Source organism: Oncorhynchus mykiss, unplaced genomic scaffold (genome assembly GCF_013265735.2).
Source record: "Oncorhynchus mykiss isolate Arlee unplaced genomic scaffold, USDA_OmykA_1.1 un_scaffold_164, whole genome shotgun sequence".
In the NCBI taxonomy this organism is placed as follows: Eukaryota; Metazoa; Chordata; class Actinopteri; order Salmoniformes; family Salmonidae; genus Oncorhynchus; species Oncorhynchus mykiss.
In genome coordinates, this window is record NW_023493668.1 from 80,001 (window position 1) to 99,554 (window position 19,554).

The 19,554-nt window shown below is 40.3% G+C and overlaps 1 protein-coding gene across 1 annotated transcript in view; it reads right to left on the bottom strand.

The window, feature by feature from the left end:
- LOC110513407 (solute carrier family 15 member 1-like) overlaps positions 1 to 19,554 on the bottom strand; it is a 69,211-nt gene that overhangs the window by 17,263 nt on the left and 32,394 nt on the right. The window contains exons 12-14 of the mRNA XM_036972496.1: positions 12,244 to 12,288; positions 11,208 to 11,240; positions 3,847 to 3,935 (exon numbers count right to left, since the gene is read on the bottom strand). Of these exons, the coding sequence (XP_036828391.1) occupies positions 3,847 to 3,935; positions 11,208 to 11,240; positions 12,244 to 12,288 (167 nt within the window). The remainder of the gene's footprint in view (positions 1 to 3,846; positions 3,936 to 11,207; positions 11,241 to 12,243; positions 12,289 to 19,554) is intronic.

Consider the following 19,554-nt stretch of genomic DNA (forward strand, 5'->3'; position numbering starts at 1 on the left):
GTATTGCATAAACATTTGTAACTCTAAGCCATCCATTTACTGCACTGCATTGAATGAATGAGGTTGGTTATCAGGCTGTACTACATTTTGTACATTGTTTACAGTTCCTATGCTGAACACATACTGTGTTTGAATTCTGTACAGAGTGGAAAGGCAAAGACATCATGGAGGACGAGGACGCTTGTTTACAGATGTACAAGAGACTACAATTATAAATATGGTTTTGGCCGACAATGCAATTAGGATTCGAGAGATAAGAGAGCATATCTTGAATAACGACACCATATTTAACAACATCAATGCTGTCAGCCTGTCGACCACACAACGCATCCTCCAACGGCACCGAGTGACGATGAAACAACTTCACAAGGTGTCATTTGAGAGAAACTCTGACAGAGTCAAGAATATGCGCCATGACTTTGTAGAGGTATGTATGTATGCAACACTACTTCCAGTACTTCAGACCATATTTACTCCTCTGTACATCCTTTTGTCTGTTACAGAGAGTATTGGAGCTGGATGCCCATGTAATTTGTCATTAATTTATTTATGTGGATGAGGTTGGCTTCAACCTCACCAAAACCAGGCGCCGCGGAAGAAATGGAATAGGACAGAGGGCAACTACCAATGTCCCTGGACAGCGTGGGGGTAATATAACTATGTGTGCTGCCATCACTCAAAACGGGGTCCTCCATCACAACGCCACACTGGGTCCGTACAACACCGGCCATATGCTCACTTTTCTGGATGCTTGTCCCTGATCCAGATCAGGAGCCTGCTAGATTTGTGGTTTTATGGGACAATGTTAGTTTTCACCGGGCTGTTCTGGTCCAAAACTGGTTTGCCACCCATCCACAATATTCACCTTATCTAAATCCCATAGAGGAATTCTTCTCAGGCTGGCGCTGGAAAGTGTATGATCGCCAACCCTATGCCCGCATGCCGCTTCTCCAGGCAATGGAGGACGCATGTGGGGACACAGAGGTTGCGTCTGTCCAAGGTTGGATACGCCATGCTAGGAGATACTTCCCTCCATGTGGGGACACAGAGGTTGCCTCTGTCCAAGGTTGGATATGCCATGCTAGGAGGTACTTCCCTCCATGTGGGGACACAGAGGTTGCCTCTGTCCAAAGTTGGATATGCCATGCTAGGAAGTACTTCCCTCCATGTGGGGACACAGAGGTTGTCTCTGTCCAAGGTTGGATACGCCATGCTAGGAGGTACTTCCCTCCATGTGGGGACATAGAGGTTGCCTCTGTCCAAGGTTGGATACGCCATGCTAGGAGATACTTCCCACCATGTGGGGACATAGAGGTTGCCTCTGTCCAAGGTTGGATATGCCATGCTAGGAGATACTTCCCTCCATGTGGGGACATAGAGGTTGCCTCTGTCCAAGGTTGGATACGCCATGCTAGGAGATACCTCCCTCCATGTGGGGACATAGAGGTTGCCTCTGTCCAAGGTTGGATACGCCATGCTAGGAGGTACTTCCCTCCATGTGGGGAAACAGAGGTTGCCTCTGTCCAAGGTTGGATACACCATGCTAGGAGGTACTTCCCTCCATGTGGGGACACAGAGGTTGTCTCTGTCCAAGGTTGGATGCGCCATGCTAGGAGGTACTTCCCTCCATGTGGGGACACAGAGGTTGCCTCTGTCCAAGGTTGGATATGCCATGCTAGGAGGTACTTCCCTCCATGTGGGGACACAGAGGTTGTCTCTGTCCAAGGTTGGATACGCCATGCTAGGAGGTACTTCCCTCCATGTGGGGACATAGAGGTTGCCTCTGTCCAAGGTTGGATACGCCATGCTAGGAGATACTTCCCTCCATGTGGGGACATAGAGGTTGCCTCTGTCCAAGGTTGGATATGCCATGCTAGGAGATACTTCCCTCCATGTGGGGACATAGAGGTTGCCTCTGTCCAAGGTTGGATACGCCATGCTAGGAGATACCTCCCTCCATGTGGGGACATAGAGGTTGCCTCTGTCCAAGGTTGGATACGTCATGCTAGGAGATACTTCCCTCCATGTGGGGACATAGAGGTTGCCTCTGTCCAAGGTTGGATACGCCATGCTAGGAGATACTTCCCTCCATGTGGGGACATAGAGGTTGCCTCTGTCCAAGGTTGGATACGCCATGCTAGGAGGTACTTCCCTCCATGTGGGGACACAGAGGTTGTCTCTGTCCAAGGTTGGATACGCCATGCTAGGAGGTACTTCCCTCCATGTGGGGACATAGAGGTTGCCTCTGTCCAAGGTTGGATACGCCATGCTAGGAGATACTTCCCTCCATGTGGGGACATAGAGGTTGCCTCTGTCCAAGGTTGGATACGCCATGCTAGGAGATACTTCCCTCCATGTGGGGACATAGAGGTTGCCTCTGTCCAAGGTTGGATACGCCATGCTAGGAGATACTTCCCTCCATGTGGGGACATAGAGGTTGCCTCTGTCCAAGGTTGGATACGCCATGCTAGGAGATACTTCCCTCCATGTGGGGACATAGAGGTTGTCTCTGTCCAAGGTTGGATACGCCATGCTAGGAGATACTTCCCTCCATGTGGGGACACAGAGGTTGTCTCTGTCCATGGTTGGATACGCCATGCTAGGAGGTACTTCCCTCCATGTGGGGACATAGAGGTTGTCTCTGTCCAAGGTTGGATACGCCACGCAAGGAGATACTACCCTCCATGTTTGGCAAGAGAAAACGTATCTTGTGATGTGGACGAAGTATTGTGGCCAGACCCAGGTCGGAGAAGAGATGAAGAGTAGCTTAGCACTGGTGACTGCCCCCCCCCCCCTACCAATTCCTGGACTACCCCCCCAGGACCCCACACACACAATTGTGTTCTTTACTGTATTCTAAAGAATATACTTTTGGTTTACGTATGTTTATGGGTTTGTTGTATGCTACTGTATACAACAGTAATGTTTGGCCTAATAAATATTTTCTGTCTCTACATTGCATTGGTGTTTACAGTGTACTTGTTACCCCTCTCAGCCGATTACTTTCACTGTAGAACATTGTATTGGTGTTTACAGTGTACATGTTACCCCTCTCAGCCGATTACTTTCACTGTAGAACATTGTATTGGTGTTTACAGTGTACTTGTTACCCCTCTCAGCAGATTACTTTCACTGTAGAACATTGTATTGGTGTTTACAGTGTACTTGTTACCCCTCTCAGCAGATTACTTTCACTGTAGAACATTGTATTGGTGTTTACAGTGTACTTGTTACCCCTCTCAGCAGATTACTTTCACTGTAGAACATTGCATTGGTGTTTACAGTGTACTTGTTACCCCTCTCAGCCGATTACTTTCACTGTAGAACATTGTATTGGTGTTTACAGTGTACTTGTTACCCCTCTCAGCAGATTACTTTCACTGTAGAACATTGCATTGGTGTTTACAGTGCACTTGTTACCCCTCTCAGCCGATTACTTTCACTGTAGAACATTGTATTGGTGTTTACAGTGTACTTGTTACCCCTCTCAGCAGATTACTTTCACTGTAGAACATTGTATTGGTGTTTACAGTGTTCTTGTTTCCCCTCTCAGCAGATTACTTTCACTGTAGAACATTGTATTGAAATGTAGACATAAGCCAATGAGCTTTAGATTTAGAACAACAGTGTTTACATGGTAGATCCAGAAATGTACTATTATGAAAGCAGTGTTTGCCATTTGATGCCAATGCTTCATTCTGACATGTGTTCATGGCATTTTGAATGCAGTGTTACATTTTGAAGGAGATGTGAGGCATTTTGTGTGTGCAGTTTTGGGAATTGCGTGTAGAGTTTTGAAAAAAGGAGACAGTTTTGAAAACGTGTGTCAGCAGTCACACAACTCACGTAAAGTTCAGGTGGCATTTCTTTATGAGAGGGTACACCAGGCTGTCCATGATGGGGACCAGGGCCAGGATCAGGATGGGGTTGACAGTCTGACAGACAGGAAGCAGAACATGGGAAGAGCATGTCACGCCTACAAATTATAGTATATATTTAATCAATAAGGCCAGAGGAGGTCTGGTATATTTAATCAATAAGGCCAGAGGAGGTCTGGTATATTTAATCAATAAGGCCAGAGGAGTCTGGTATATTTAAGCAATAAGGCTAGTATATATAGTTAGTATAGTTAGTATATATAGTTAGTATAGTTAGTATATAGAGATAGTATATATAGTTAGTATAGTTAGTATATAGAGATAGTATATATAGTTAGTATAGTTAGTATATAGAGATAGTATATATAGTTAGTATAGTTAGTATATAGAGATAGTATATATAGTTAGTATAGTTAGTATATAGAGATAGTATATATAGTTAGTATAGTTAGTATATAGAGATAGTATATATAGTTAGTATATAGAGTTAGTATAGTTAGTATGTATAGTTAGTATATAGAGATAGTATATATAGTTAGTATATAGAGATAGTATATATAGTTAGTATAGTTAGTATATAGAGATAGTATATATAGTTAGTATAGTTAGTATATAGAGATAGTATATATAGTTAGTATAGTTAGTATATAGAGATAGTATATATAGTTAGTATATAGTATATAGTTAGTATAGTTAGTATGTATAGTTAGTATATAGAGATAGTATATATAGTTAGTATAGTTAGTATATAGAGATAGTATATATAGTTAGTATGTATAGTTAGTATATAGAGATAGTATATATAGTTAGTATAGTTAGTATATAGAGATAGTATATATAGTTAGTGTCACGTTCTGACCTTTATTTCCTTTGTTTTGTATTTATTTAGTATGGTCAGGGCGTGAGTTGGGGTGGTCAGTCTATGTTTGTTTTTCTATGATTTGGGTATTTCTATGTTTCGGCCTAGTATGGTTCTCAATCAGAGGCAGGTGTCATTAGTTGTCTCTGATTGAGAATCATACTTAGGTAGCCTGGGTTTCATTGTGTGTTTGTGGGTGATTGTTCCTGTCTCTGTGTCTCTCTTTGCACCAGATAGGGCTGTTTTGGGTTTTCCCATTTCTTGTTTTTGTTAGTTTGTTCATGTGAAGTGATTTATTAAACATGAATCAAAATAACCACTTTGGTCCGCCTCTCCTTCACCTCAAGAGAACCGTTACAGTTAGTATATAGAGTTAGTATAGTTAGTATATATAGTTAGTATAGTTAGTATATATAGTTAGTATAGTTCGTGTAGATAGTGAATATATAGTTAGTATATTTAGTGTATATATAGTTAGCATAGTTAGTATATATGTAGTTAGTATATATAGTTAATATATATATATATATATAGTTAGTATATATATATAGTTATTATAGTTAGTATATATAGTCAGTGTGTATATATAGTTAGTAAAGCTAGTATATATAGGCAGTATAGTTAGTATACATATATAGTTAGTATAGTTAGTATATATATATAGTTAGTATATATAGTTAGTATATTTCGTTAGTATAGTTAGTATAGTTAGTATATTTCGTTAGTATAGTTAGTATATAGAGTTAGTATAGTTCGTATATAGAGTTAGTATATGTAGTTAGTATAGTTAGTATATAGAGTTAGTATAGTTTGTATATATAGTTAGTGTTGTTAGCATATACAGTGGGGCAAAAAAGTATTGTCAGCCACCAATTGTGCAAGTTCTCCCACTTTAAGTTAAAAAAATTAGAGAGGCCTGTAATTTTCATCATAGGTACACTTCAACTATGACAGACAAATTAGAAAAAAAATCCCAAAAATCACATTGTATGATTTTTAATGAATTTATTTGCAAATTATGGTGGAAAATATGTATTTGGTCAATAACAAAAGTTTATCTCAATACTTTGTTATATACCCTTTGTTGGCAATGACAGAGGTCAAACATTTTCTCTAAGTCTTCACAAGGTTTTCACACACTGTTGCTGGTATTTTGGCCCATTCCTCCATGCAGATCTCCTCTAGGCAGTGATGTTTTGGGGCTGTTGGTGGGCAACACGGACTTTCAACTCCCTCCAAAGATTTTCTATGCTTCTTACGAAGCCACTCCTTCGTTGCTCGGGCGGTGTGTTTGGGATCATTGTCATGCTGAAAGACCCAGCCACATTTCATCTTCAATGCCCTTGCTGGGTTAGGGTTAGCATAACCCTAACCCTAACCCTAACCCTTGGTTTTCACTCAAAATCTCACGATACATGGCCCCATTCATTCTTTCCTTTACACGGATCAGTCGTCCTGGTCCCTTTGCAGAAAAACAGCCCCAAAGCATGATGTTTCCACCCCCATGCTTCACAGTAGGTATGGTGTTCTTTGGCTGCAACTCAGCATTCTTTGTCCTCCAAACACGACGAGTTGAGTTTTTACCAAAAAGTTATATTTTGGTTTCATCTGACCATATGACATTCTCCCAATCTTTAGCAAACTTCAGACGGGCCTGGACATGTACTGGCTTAAGCAGGGGGACACGTCTAGCACTGCAGGATTTGAGTCCCTGGCGGCGTAGTGTGTTACTGATGGTAGGCTTTGTTACTTTGGTCCCAGCTCTCTGTAGGTCATTCACTAGGTCCCCCCGTGTGGTTCTGGGATTTTTGCTCACCGTTCTTGTGATCAATTTGACCCCACGGGGTGAGATCTTGCGTGGAGCCCCAAATCGAGGGAGATTATCAGTGGTCTTGTATGTCTTCCATTTCCTAGTAATTGCTCCCACAGTTGTTTTCTTCAAACCAAGCTGCTTACCTATTGCAGATTCAATCTTCCCAGCCTGGTGCAGGTCTACAATTTTGTTTTGGGTGTCCTTTGACAGCTCTTTGGTCTTGGCCATAGTGGAGTTTGGAGTGTGACTGTTTGAGGTTGTGGACAGGTGTCTCTTATACTGATAACAAGTTCAAACAGGTGCTATTAATACAGGTAACGAGTGGAGGACAGAGGAGCCTCTTAAAGAAGGTCTGTGAGAGCCAGAAATCTTGCTTGTTTTTAGGTGACCAAATACTTATTTTCCACCATAATTTGCAAATAAATTCATAAAAAATCCTACAATGTGATTTTTCCCTCTCATTTTGTCTGTCATAGTTGAAGTGTACCTATGATGAAAATTACAGGCCTCTCTCATCTTTTTAAGTGGGAGAACTTGCACAATTGGTAGCTGACTAAATACTTTTTTGCCCCACTGTAAATATATATATATAGTTAGTATATATAGTTAGTATAGTTAGTAAACATAGTTAGTATAGTTAATATATATATATATATATATATATATATATATATATATATATATATAGTTAGTATATATAGTTAGTACATATAGTTAGTATATGGTTTATAGAGTTGGTATATGGTTTGTAGAGTTAGTATAGTTAATATATATATATTTATATATATATCTATATAGGTAGTATAGTTAATATATATATATATCGGTAGTATAGTTAGTATATATAGTTAGTATATGGTTTATAGAGTTAGTACATATAGTTAGTTTATGGTTTATATAGTTAGTATATGGTTTATATAGTTAGTATATGGTTTGTATAGTTAGTATATGGTTTATAGCGTTAGTATATGGTTTATATAGTTAGTATATGGTTTATATAGTTAGTATATATAGTTAATATAGTTAGTATATATAGTTAGTATATGGTTTGTATAGTTAGTATATGGTTTATATAGTTAGTATATGGTTTATAGCGTTAGTATATGGTTTATATAGTTAGTATATATAGTTAGTATATATAGTTAGTATATATAGTTAGTATATGGTTTACATAGTTAGTATATATATATATATATATATATATATATATATATATATAGTTAGTATAGTTAATATATATATATATATATAGGTAGTATAGTTAGTATATATAGTTAGTATATATAGTTAGTATATGGTTTATAGCGTTAGTATATGGTTTATATAGTTAGTATATGGTTTGTATAGTTAGTATTTGTTTATATAGTTAGTATATATAGTTAGTATATGGTTTGTATAGTTAGTATATGGTTTATATAGTTAGTATATGGTTTATAGCGTTAGTATATGGTTTATATAGTTAGTATATATAGTTAGTATATATAGTTAGTATATATAGTTAGTATATGGTTTACATAGTTAGTATATATATATATATATATATATATATATATATATAGTTAGTATAGTTAATATATATATATATATATAGGTAGTATAGTTAGTATATATAGTTAGTATATATAGTTAGTATATGGTTTATAGCGTTAGTATATGGTTTATATAGTTAGTATATGGTTTGTATAGTTAGTATTTGTTTATATAGTTAGTATATATAGTTAGTATATGGTTTATATAGTTAGTATATATAGTTAGTATAGTTAGTATATATAGTTAGTATATGGTTTATATAGTTAGTATATATATATATATGTATAGTTAGTATAGTTAATATATATATATATATATATATATAGGTAGTATAGTTAGTATATATAGTTAGTATATATAGTTAGTGTATATGGTTTATATAGTTAGTATATGGTTTATATAGTTAGTATATATAGTTAGTATATATAGTTAGTATATGGTTTATAGCGTTAGTATATGGTTTATATAGTTAGTATATATAGTTAGTATATATAGTTAGTATATATAGTTAGTATATGGTTTGTATAGTTAGTATATGGTTTATATAGTTAGTATATATAGTTAGTATATGGTTTATATAGTTAGTATATGGTTTATAGAGTTAGTATATATAGTTAGTATATATAGTTAGTACATATAGTTAGTATATGGTTCATAGAGTTAGTATATGGTTTGTATATATAGTCTATGGTTTATATAGTTAGTCTATGGTTTATAGAGTTAGTATATATAGTTAGTATATATATAGTATATATAGTTAGTATATGGTTTATATAGTTAGTATATGGTTTATATAGTTAGTATATGGTTTATATAGTTAGTATATGGTTTATATAGTTAGTCTATGGTTTATAGAGTTAGTATATATAGTTAGTATATATATAGTATATATAGTTAGTATATGGTTTATATAGTTAGTATATGGTTTATATAGTTAGTATATGGTTTATATAGTTAGTATATATAGTTAGTATATGGTTTATATAGTTAGTATATGGTTTATATAGTTAGTATATATAGTTAGTATATATAGTTAGTACATATAGTTAGTATATGGTTTATAGAGTTAGTATATATAGTTAGTATATATAGTTAGTATATATAGTTAGTATATATAGTTAGTATATGGTTTATATAGTTAGTATATGGTTTATATAGTTAGTCTATGGTTTATATAGTTAGTCTATGGTTTATAGAGTTAGTATATTATATAGTTAGTATATATAGTTAGTATATGGTTTATATAGTTAGTATATGGTTTATATAGTTAGGATATATAGTTAGTATATATAGTTAGTACATATAGTTAGTATATGGTTTATAGAGTTAGTATATATAGTTAGTATATATAGTTAGTATATATAGTTAGTATATATATTTAGTATATGGTTTATATAGTTAGTATATGGTTTATATAGTTAGTCTATGGTTTATAGAGTTAGTATATTATATAGTTAGTATATATAGTTAGTATATGGTTTATATAGTTAGTATATGGTTTATATAGTTATCAAATCAAATCAAATCAAATCAAGTTAGTATATATAGTTAGTATATATAGTTAGTACATATAGTTAGTATATGGTTTATAGAGTTAGTATATGGTTTATATAGTTAGTCTATGGTTTATATAGTTAGTCTATGGTTTATAGAGTTAGTATATTATATAGTTAGTATATATAGTTAGTATATGGTTTATATAGTTATAAAATCAAATCAAATCAAATCAAGTTAGTATATATAGTTAGTATATATAGTTAGTACATATAGTTAGTATATGGTTTTTAGAGTTAGTATATGGTTTGTATAGTTAGTATATGGTTTATATAGTTAGTATATATAGTTAGTATATATAGTTAGTATATGGTTTATATAGTTAGTATATATAGTTAGTATATATAGTTAGTATATGGTTTATATAGTTAGTATATGGTTTATAGCGTTAGTATATGGTTTATATAGTTAGTATATATAGTTAGTATATGGTTTATATAGTTAGTATATGGTTTATATAGTTAGTATATGGTTTATATAGTTAGTATATATAGTTAGTACATATAGTTAGTATATGGTTTATATCGTTAGTATATGGTTTATATAGTTAGTATATGGTTTATATAGTTAGTATATGGTTTATATAGTTAGTACATGGTTTATAGAGTTAGTATATATAGTTAGTATATGGTTTATAGAGTTAGTATATGGTTTATATAGTTAGTATATGGTTTATATAGTTAGGATATATAGTTAGTATATGGTTTATATAGTTAGTATATGGTTTATATAGTTAGTATATGGTTTATATAGTTAGTATATATAGTTAGTACATATAGTTAGTATATGGTTTATATCGTTAGTATATGGTTTATATAGTTAGTATATGGTTTATATAGTTAGTATATGGTTTATATAGTTAGTACATGGTTTATAGAGTTAGTATATATAGTTAGTATATGGTTTATAGAGTTAGTATATGGTTTATATAGTTAGGATATATAGTTAGTATATATAGTTAGTACATATAGTTAGTATATGGTTTATAGAGTTAGTATATATAGTTAGTATATATAGTTAGTATATATAGTTAGTATATATATTTAGTATATGGTTTATATAGTTAGTATATGGTTTATATAGTTAGTCTATGGTTTATAGAGTTAGTATATTATATAGTTAGTATATATAGTTAGTATATGGTTTATATAGTTAGTATATGGTTTATATAGTTATCAAATCAAATCAAATCAAATCAAGTTAGTATATATAGTTAGTATATATAGTTAGTACATATAGTTAGTATATGGTTTATAGAGTTAGTATATGGTTTGTATAGTTAGTATATGGTTTATATAGTTAGTATATATAGTTAGTATATATAGTTAGTATATGGTTTATATAGTTAGTATATATAGTTAGTATATATAGTTAGTATATGGTTTATATAGTTAGTATATGGTTTATAGCGTTAGTATATGGTTTATATAGTTAGTATATATAGTTAGTATATGGTTTATAGAGTTAGTATATGGTTTATATAGTTAGTATATGGTTTATAGAGTTAGTATATGGTTTGTATAGTTAGTATAGTTTAAGTTGTTAGCATATAAAGATAGGGGAAGTGGCTCACCTGCATCTGATCTGGCTGCACCATGAGAATTCCCTGCGGAGGAGAAACAGCAGTTAGTTACGCATGTTCTTGGGTGTCTTTAATTCAGGTGAACATGTCCCATTCATTCTTTCCTTTACACGGATCAGTCGTCCTGGTCCCTTTGCAGAAAACAGCCCCAAAGCATGATGTTTCCACCCCCATGCTTCACAGTAGGTATGGTGTTCTTTGGCTGCAACTCAGCATTCTTTGTCCTCCAAACACGACGAGTTGAGTTTTTACCAAAAAGTTATATTTTGGTTTCATCTGACCATATGACATTCTCCCAACCTTCTTCTGGATCATCCAAATGCTCTCTAGCAAACTTCAGACGGGCCTGGACATGTACTGGCTTAAGCAGGGGGACACGTCTAGCACTGCAGGATTTGAGTCCCTGGCGGCGTAGTGTGTTACTGATGGTAGGCTTTGTTACTTTGGTCCCAGCTCTCTGTAGGTCATTCACTAGGTCCCCCTGTGTGGTTCTGGGATTTTTGCTCACCGTTCTTGTGATCAATTTGATCCCACGGGGTGAGATCTTGCGTGGAGCCCCAAATCGAGGGAGATTATCAGTGGTCTTGTATGTTTTCCATTTCCTAGTAATTGCTCCCACAGTTGATTTCTTCAAACCAAGCTGCTTACCTATTGCAGATTCAATCTTCCTTAATTGTGTCTTTAATTCAGGTGAATTCAGGTGAACATGTCCCTGGGTGTCTTCAATTCAGGTGAACATGTCCCTGGGTGTCATTAACTCAGGGTAACATGTCCTTGGGTGTCATTAATTCAGGTTAACATGTCCTTGGGTGTCATTAATTCAGGTAAACATGTCATTGGGTGTCATTAATTCAGGTAAACATGTCCTTGGGTGTCATTAAGTTAGGTAAACATGTCTTTGGGTGTCTTTAATTCAGGTAAACATGTCCTTGGGTGTCATTAATATTGAATTCAAATATCATTTGATCAATAGTAATAACCCTAACCCTTATATCATTGTTGTTTCTGAGGGTTGAATTACACGTACAAAGTTTCCGTCCATGGTGGTGGCCTGGAGGGTCCATCTGGAGCCCTGGGGAGGAGACACAGGAGTTTAGGAGGATCTCAACCGCCTTAAAATACTGTAGTCTGTGGTTCTATGGCACAGCTCAGTCTACTGCCAAGGTGTAGTCTGTGGTTCTATGGCACAGCTCAGTCTACTGCCAAGGTGAGGTCTGTGGTCCTATGGCACAGCTCAGTCTACTGCCAAGGTTTAGTCTGTGGTTCTATGGCACAGCTCAGTCTACTGCCAAGGTGTAGTCTGTGGTTCTATGGCACAGCTCAGTCTACTGCCAAGGTGTAGTCTGTGGTTCTATGGCACAGCTCAGTCTACTACCAAGGTGTAGTCTGTGGTTCTATGGCACAGCTCAGTCTACTGCCAAGGTGTAGTCTGTGGTTCTATGGCACAGCTCAGTCTACTGCCAAGGTGTAGTCTGTGGTTCTATGGCACAGCTCAGTCTACTGCCAAGGTGTAGTCTGTGGTCCTATGGCACAGCTCTTGTGCACAAAGTATTTACAAAGTATCCTTAATATCTAGCAGGGCTGTTTGGGCAGTAGTCTTAGGGGTTAGGGTGAGTAGTCTTAGGGGTTAGGGTGAGTAGTCTTAGGGGTTAGGGTGAGTAGTCTTAGGGGTTAGGGTGAGTAGTCTTATGGGTTAGGGTGAGTAGTCTTAGGGGTTAGGGGTTAGGGTGAGTAGTGTTAGGGGTTAGGGTGAGTAGTCTTAGGGGTTAGAGGTTAGGGGTTAAGGGTTAGGGTGAGTAGTATTAGGGGGTAGGGGTTAGGGTGAGTAGTCTTAGGGGTTAGGGTGAGTAGTCTTAGGGGTTAGGGTGAGTAGTCTTAGGGGTTAGGGGTTAGGGTGAGTAGGATTAGGGGTTAGGGTGAGTAGTCTTAGGGGTTAGGGTGAGTAGTCTTAGGGGTTAGGGGTTAGGGTGAGTAGGATTAGGGGTTAGGGTGAGTAGTATTAGGGGTTAGGGGTTAGGGTGAATAGTCTTAGGGGTTAGGGGTTAGGGGTTAGGGTGAGTAGTCTTAGGGGTTAGGGGTTAGGGGTTAGGGTGAGTAGTCTTAGGGGTTAGGATGAGTAGTCTTAGGGGTTAGGGTGAGTAGTCTTAGGGGTTAGGGTGAGTAGTCTTAGGGGTTAAGGGTTGGGTTAGGGGTTAGGGTGAGTAGTCTTAGGGGTTAGGGTGAGTAGTCTTAGGGGTTAGGGTGAGTAGTCTTATGGGTTAGGGTGAGTAGTCTTAGGGGTTAGGGGTTAGGGTGAGTAGTCTTAGGGGTTAGGGGTTAGGGTGAGTAGTCTTAGGGGTTAGAGGTTAGGGGTTAGGGGTTAGGGTGAGTAGTATTAGGGGGTAGGGGTTAGGGTGAGTAGTCTTAGGTGTTAGGGTGAGTAGTCTTAGGGGTTAGGGTGAGTAGTCTTAGGGGTTAGGGTGAGTAGTCTTAGGGGTTAGGGGTTAGGGTGAGTGGGATTAGGGGTTAGGGTGAGTAGTCTTAGGGGTTAGGGTGAGTAGTCTTAGGGGTTAGGGGTTAGGGTGAGTAGGATTAGGGGTTAGGGTGAGTAGTATTAGGGGTTAGGGGTTAGGGTGAATAGTTTTAGGGGTTAGGGGTTAGGGGTTAGGGTGAGTAGTCTTAGGGGTTAGGGGTTAGGGGTTAGGGTGAGTAGTCTTAGGGGTTAGGGTGAGTAGTCTTAGGGGTTAGGGTGAGTAGTCTTAGGGGTTAGGGTGAGAATTCTTAGGGGTTATGGGTTGGGTTAGTGGTTAGGGTGAGTAGTCTTAGGGGTTAGGGTGAGTAGTCTTAGGGGTTAGGGTGAGTAGTCTTATGGGTTAGGGTGAGTAGTCTTAGGGGTTAGGGGTTAGGGTGAGTAGTCTTAGGGGTTAGTGGTTAGGGTGAGTAGTCTTAGGGGTTAGAGGTTAGGGGTTAGGGGTTAGGGTGAGTAGTATTAGGGGGTAGGGGTTAGGGTGAGTAGTCTTAGGGGTTAGGGTGAGTAGTCTTAGGGGTTAGGGGTTAGGGTTAGGGGTTAGGGGTTAGGGTGAGTAGTCCTAGGGGTTAGGGTTAGGGTGAGTAGTCTTAGGGGTTAGGGTGAGTAGTCTTAGGGGTTAGGGGTTAGGGTGAGTAGTCTTAGGGGTCAGGGGTTAGGGTGAGTAGTCTTAGGGGTTAGGGTTTAGGGTGAGTAGTCTTAGGGGTTAGGGGTTAGGGTGAGTAGTCTTAGGGGTTAGAGGTTAGGGGTTAAGGGTTAGGGTGAGTAGTATTAGGGGGTAGGGGTTAGGGTGAGTAGTCTTAGGGGTTAGGGTGAGTAGTCTTAGGGGTTAGGGTGAGTAGTCTTAGGGGTTAGGGGTTAGGGTGAGTAGGATTAGGGGTTAGGGTGAGTAGTCTTAGGGGTTAGGGTGAGTAGTCTTAGGGGTTAGGGGTTAGGGTGAGTAGGATTAGGGGTTAGGGTGAGTAGTATTAGGGGTTAGGGGTTAGGGTGAATAGTCTTAGGGGTTAGGGGTTAGGGGTTAGGGTGAGTAGTCTTAGGGGTTAGGGGTTAGGGGTTAGGGTGAGTAGTCTTAGGGGTTAGGATGAGTAGTCTTAGGGGTTAGGGTGAGTAGTCTTAGGGGTTAGGGTGAGTAGTCTTAGGGGTTATGGGTTGGGTTAGGGGTTAGGGTGAGTAGTCTTAGGGGTTAGGGTGAGTAGTCTTAGGGGTTAGGGTGAGTAGTCTTATGGGTTAGGGTGAGTAGTCTTAGGGGTTAGGGGTTAGGGTGAGTAGTCTTAGGGGTTAGGGGTTAGGGTGAGTAGTATTAGGGGGTAGGGGTTAGGGTGAGTAGTCTTAGGTGTTAGGGTGAGTAGTCTTAGGGGTTAGGGTGAGTAGTCTTAGGGGTTAGGGTGAGTAGTCTTAGGGGTTAGGGGTTAGGGTGAGTGGGATTAGGGGTTAGGGTGAGTAGTCTTAGGGGTTAGGGTGAGTAGTCTTAGGGGTTAGGGGTTAGGGTGAGTAGGATTAGGGGTTAGGGTGAGTAGTATTAGGGGTTAGGGGTTAGGGTGAATAGTTTTAGGGGTTAGGGGTTAGGGGTTAGGGTGAGTAGTCTTAGGGGTTAGGGGTTAGGGGTTAGGGTGAGTAGTCTTAGGGGTTAGGGTGAGTAGTCTTAGGGGTTAGGGTGAGTAGTCTTAGGGGTTAGGGTGAGTAGTCTTAGGGGTTATGGGTTGGGTTAGTGGTTAGGGTGAGTAGTCTTAGGGGTTAGGGTGAGTAGTCTTAGGGGTTAGGGTGAGTAGTCTTATGGGTTAGGGTGAGTAGTCTTAGGGGTTAGGGGTTAGGGTGAGTAGTCTTAGGGGTTAGGGGTTAGGGTGAGTAGTCTTAGGGGTTAGAGGTTAGGGGTTAGGGGTTAGGGTGAGTAGTATTAGGGGGTAGGGGTTAGGGTGAGTAGTCTTAGGGGTTAGGGTGAGTAGTCTTAGGGGTTAGGGGTTAGGGTTAGGGGTTAGGGGTTAGGGTGAGTAGTCCTAGGGGTTAGGGTTAGGGTGAGTAGTCTTAGGGGTTAGGGTGAGTAGTCTTAGGGGTTAGGGGTTAGGGTGAGTAGTCTTAGGGGTCAGGGGTTAGGGTGAGTAGTCTTAGGGGTTAGGGTTTAGGGTGAGTAGTCTTAGGGGTTAGGGGTTAGGGTGAGTAGTCTTAGGGGTTAGGGATTAGGGTGAGTAGTCTTAGGGGTTAGGGGTTAGGGTGAATAGTCTTAGGTGTTAGGGGTTAGGGTGAGTAGTCTAAGGGGTTAGGGGTTAGGGTGAGTAGTCTTAGGGGTTAGGGGTTAGGGGTTAGGGTGAGTAATCTTAGGGGTTAGGGTGAGTAGTCTTAGGAGTTAGTGGTTAGGGTGAGTAGTCTTAGGGGTTAGAGGTTAGGGGTTAGGGTGAGTAGTCTTAGAGGTTAGGGTGAGTAGTCTTAGGGGTTAGAGTGAGTAGTCTTAGGGGTTAGGGGTTAGGGTGAGTAGTATTAGGGGTTAGGGCTTAGGGTGAGTAGTCTTAGGGGTTAGGGGTTAGGGTGAGTAGTCTTAGGGGTTAGGGGTTAGGGTGAGTAGTCTTAGGGGTTAGGGGTTAGGGGTTAGGGTGAGTAGTCTAAGGGGTTAGGGGTTAGGGTGAGTAGTCTTAGGGGTTAGGGGTTAGGGTGAGTAGTATTAGGGGTTAGGGGTTAGGGTGAGTATTCTTTGGGGTTAGGGGTTAGGGTGAGTAGTCTTAGGGGTTAGGGGTTAGGGGGTAGGGTGAGTAGTCTTAGGGGTTAGGGGTTAGGGTGAGTAGTCTTAGGGGTTAGGGGTTAGGGTGAGTAGTCTAAGGGGTTATGGGGTTAGGGGGTAGGGTGAGTAGTCTTAGGGGTTAGGGGTTAGTGTGAGTAGTCTTATGTGTTAGGGGTTAGGGTGAGTAATCTTAGGGGTTAGGGGTTAGGGAGAGTAGTCTTAGGGGTTAGGGGTTAGGGTGAGTAGTCTTAGGGGTTAGGGGTTAGGGAGAGTAGTCTTAGGGGTTAGGGGTTAGGGTGAGTAGTCTTAGGGGTTAGGGGTTAGGGTGAGTAGTCTTAGGGGTTAGAGTTTAGGGGTTAGGGTGAGTAGTCTTAGGGGTTAGGGGTTAGGTTGAGTAGTCTTAGGGGTTAGGGGTTAGGGTGAGTAGTCTTAGGGGTTAGGGTGAGTCGTCTTAGGGGTTAGGGTGAGTAGTCTTGGGGTTAGGGTGAGTAGTCTTAGGGGTTAGGGGTTAGGGTGAGTAGTCTTAGGGGTTAGGGTGAATAGTCTTAGGGGTTAGGGTGAATAGTCTTAGGGGTTATGGGTTAGGGTGAGTAGTCTTAGGGGTTAGGGGTTAGGGTGAGTAGTCTTAGGGGTTCGGGGTTAAGGTGAGTAGTCTTAGGGGTTATGGGTTGGGTTAGGGGTTAGGGTGAGTAGTCTTAGGGGTTAGGGTGAGTAGTCTTAGAGGTTAGGGTGAGTAGTCTTAGGGGTTAGGGTGAGTAGTCTTAGGAGTTAGGGGTTAGGGTTAGGGGTTAGGGTGAGTAGTCTTAGGGGTTAGGGGTTAGGGTGAGTAGTCTTAGGGGTTAGGGGTTAGGGTGAGTAGTCTTAGGGGTTAGGGGTTAGGGTGAGTAGTCTTAGGGGTTAGGGTGAGTAGTGTTAGGGGTTAGGGGTTAGGGTGAGTAGTCTTAGGGGTTAGGGGTTAGGGTGAGTAGTCTTAGGGGTTAGGGTGAGTAGTGTTAGGGGTTAGGGGTTCGGGTGAGTAGTCTTAGGGGTTAGGGTGAGTAGTCTTAGGGGTTAGGGGTTAGGGTGAATAGTCTTAGGGGTTAGGGGTTAGGGGTTAGGGTGAATAGTCTTAGGGGTTAGGGTTTAGGGTGAGTAGTCTTAGGAGTTAGAGGTTAGGGTGAGTAGTCTTAGGGGTTAGGGGTTAGGGTGAGTAGTCTTAGGGGTTAGGGGTTAGGGTGAGTAGTCTTTGGGGTTAGGGATTAGGGTGAGTAGTCTTAGGGGTTAGGGGTTAGGGTGAGTAGTCTAAGGGGTTAGGGTTTAGGGTGAGTAGTCTTAGGGGTTAGGGGTTAAGGGTTAGGGTGAGTAGTCTTTGGGGTTAGGGATTAGGGTGAGTAGTCTAAGGGGTTAGGGTTTAGGGTGAGTAGTCTAAGGGGTTAGGGGTTAGGGTGAGTAGTCTAAGGGGTTAGGGGTTTGGGTGAGTATTCTTAGGGGTTAGGGGTTAAGGGTTAGGGTGAGTAGTCTTAGGGGTTAGGGGTTAGGGTGAGTAGTCTTAGGGGTTAGGGGTTAGGGTGAGTAGTATTAGGGGTTAGGGGTTAGGGTGAGTAATCTTAGGGGTTAGGGGTTAGGGTGAGTAGTCTTAGGGGTTAGGGGTTAGGGTGAGTAGTCTTAGGGGTTAGGGGTTAGGGTGAGTAGTATTAGGGGTTAGGGGTTAGGGTGAGTAGTCTTAGGAGTTAGGGGTTAGGGTGAGTAGTCTTAGGGGTTAGGGGTTAGGGTGAGTAGTATTAGGGGTTAGGGGTTAGGGTGAGTAGTCTTAGGGGTTAGGGGTTAGAGTGAGTAATCTTAGGGGTTAGGGGTTAGGGTGAGTAGTCTTAGGGGTTAGGGATTAGGGTGAGTAGTCTTAGGGGTTAGGGGTTAAGGGTTAGGGTGAGTAGTCTTAGGGGTTAGAGTGAGTAGTCTTAGGGGTTAGAGTGAGTAGTCTTAGGGGTTAGGGGGTTGGGGGGTAGGGTGAGTAGTCTTAGGGGTTAGGGGTTAGGGTGAGTAGTCTTAGGGGTTAGGGGTTAGGGTGAGTAGTATTAGGGGTTAGGGGTTAGGGTGAGTAGTCTTAGGAGTTAGGGGTTAGGGTGAGTAGTCTTAGGGGTTAGGGGTTAGGGTGAGTAGTATTAGGGGTTAGGGGTTAGGGTGAGTAGTCTTAGGGGTTAGGGGTTAGAGTGAGTAATCTTAGGGGTTAGGGGTTAGGGTGAGTAGTCTTAGGGGTTAGGGATTAGGGTGAGTAGTCTTAGGGGTTAGAGTGAGTAGTCTTAGGGGTTAGGGGGTTAGGGGGTAGGGTGAGTAGTCTTAAGGGTTAGGGGTTAGTGTGAGTAGTCTTATGTGTTAGGGGTTAGGGTGAGTAATCTTAGGGGTTAGGGTGAGTAGTCTTAGGGTTTAGGGTGAGTAGTCTTAGGGGTTAGGGTGAGTAGTCTTAGGGGTTAGGGTGAGTAGTCTTAGGGGTTAGGGGTTAGGGTGAGTAGGATTAGGGGTTAGGGTGAGTAGTATTAGGGGTTAGGGGTTAGGGTGAATAGTCTTAGGGGTTAGGGGTTAGGGGTTAGGGTGAGTAGTCTTAGGGGTTAGGGGTTAGGGGTTAGGGTGAGTAGTCTTAGGGGTTAGGATGAGTAGTCTTAGGGGTTAGGGTGAGTAGTCTTAGGGGTTAGGGTGAGTAGTCTTAGGGGTTATGGGTTGGGTTAGGGGTTAGGGTGAGTAGTCTTAGGGGTTAGGGTGAGTAGTCTTAGGGGTTAGGGTGAGTAGTCTTATGGGTTAGGGTGAGTAGTCTTAGGGGTTAGGGGTTAGGGTGAGTAGTCTTAGGGGTTAGGGGTTAGGGTGAGTAGTATTAGGGGGTAGGGGTTAGGGTGAGTAGTCTTAGGTGTTAGGGTGAGTAGTCTTAGGGGTTAGGGTGAGTAGTCTTAGGGGTTAGGGTGAGTAGTCTTAGGGGTTAGGGGTTAGGGTGAGTGGGATTAGGGGTTAGGGTGAGTAGTCTTAGGGGTTAGGGTGAGTAGTCTTAGGGGTTAGGGGTTAGGGTGAGTAGGATTAGGGGTTAGGGTGAGTAGTATTAGGGGTTAGGGGTTAGGGTGAATAGTTTTAGGGGTTAGGGGTTAGGGGTTAGGGTGAGT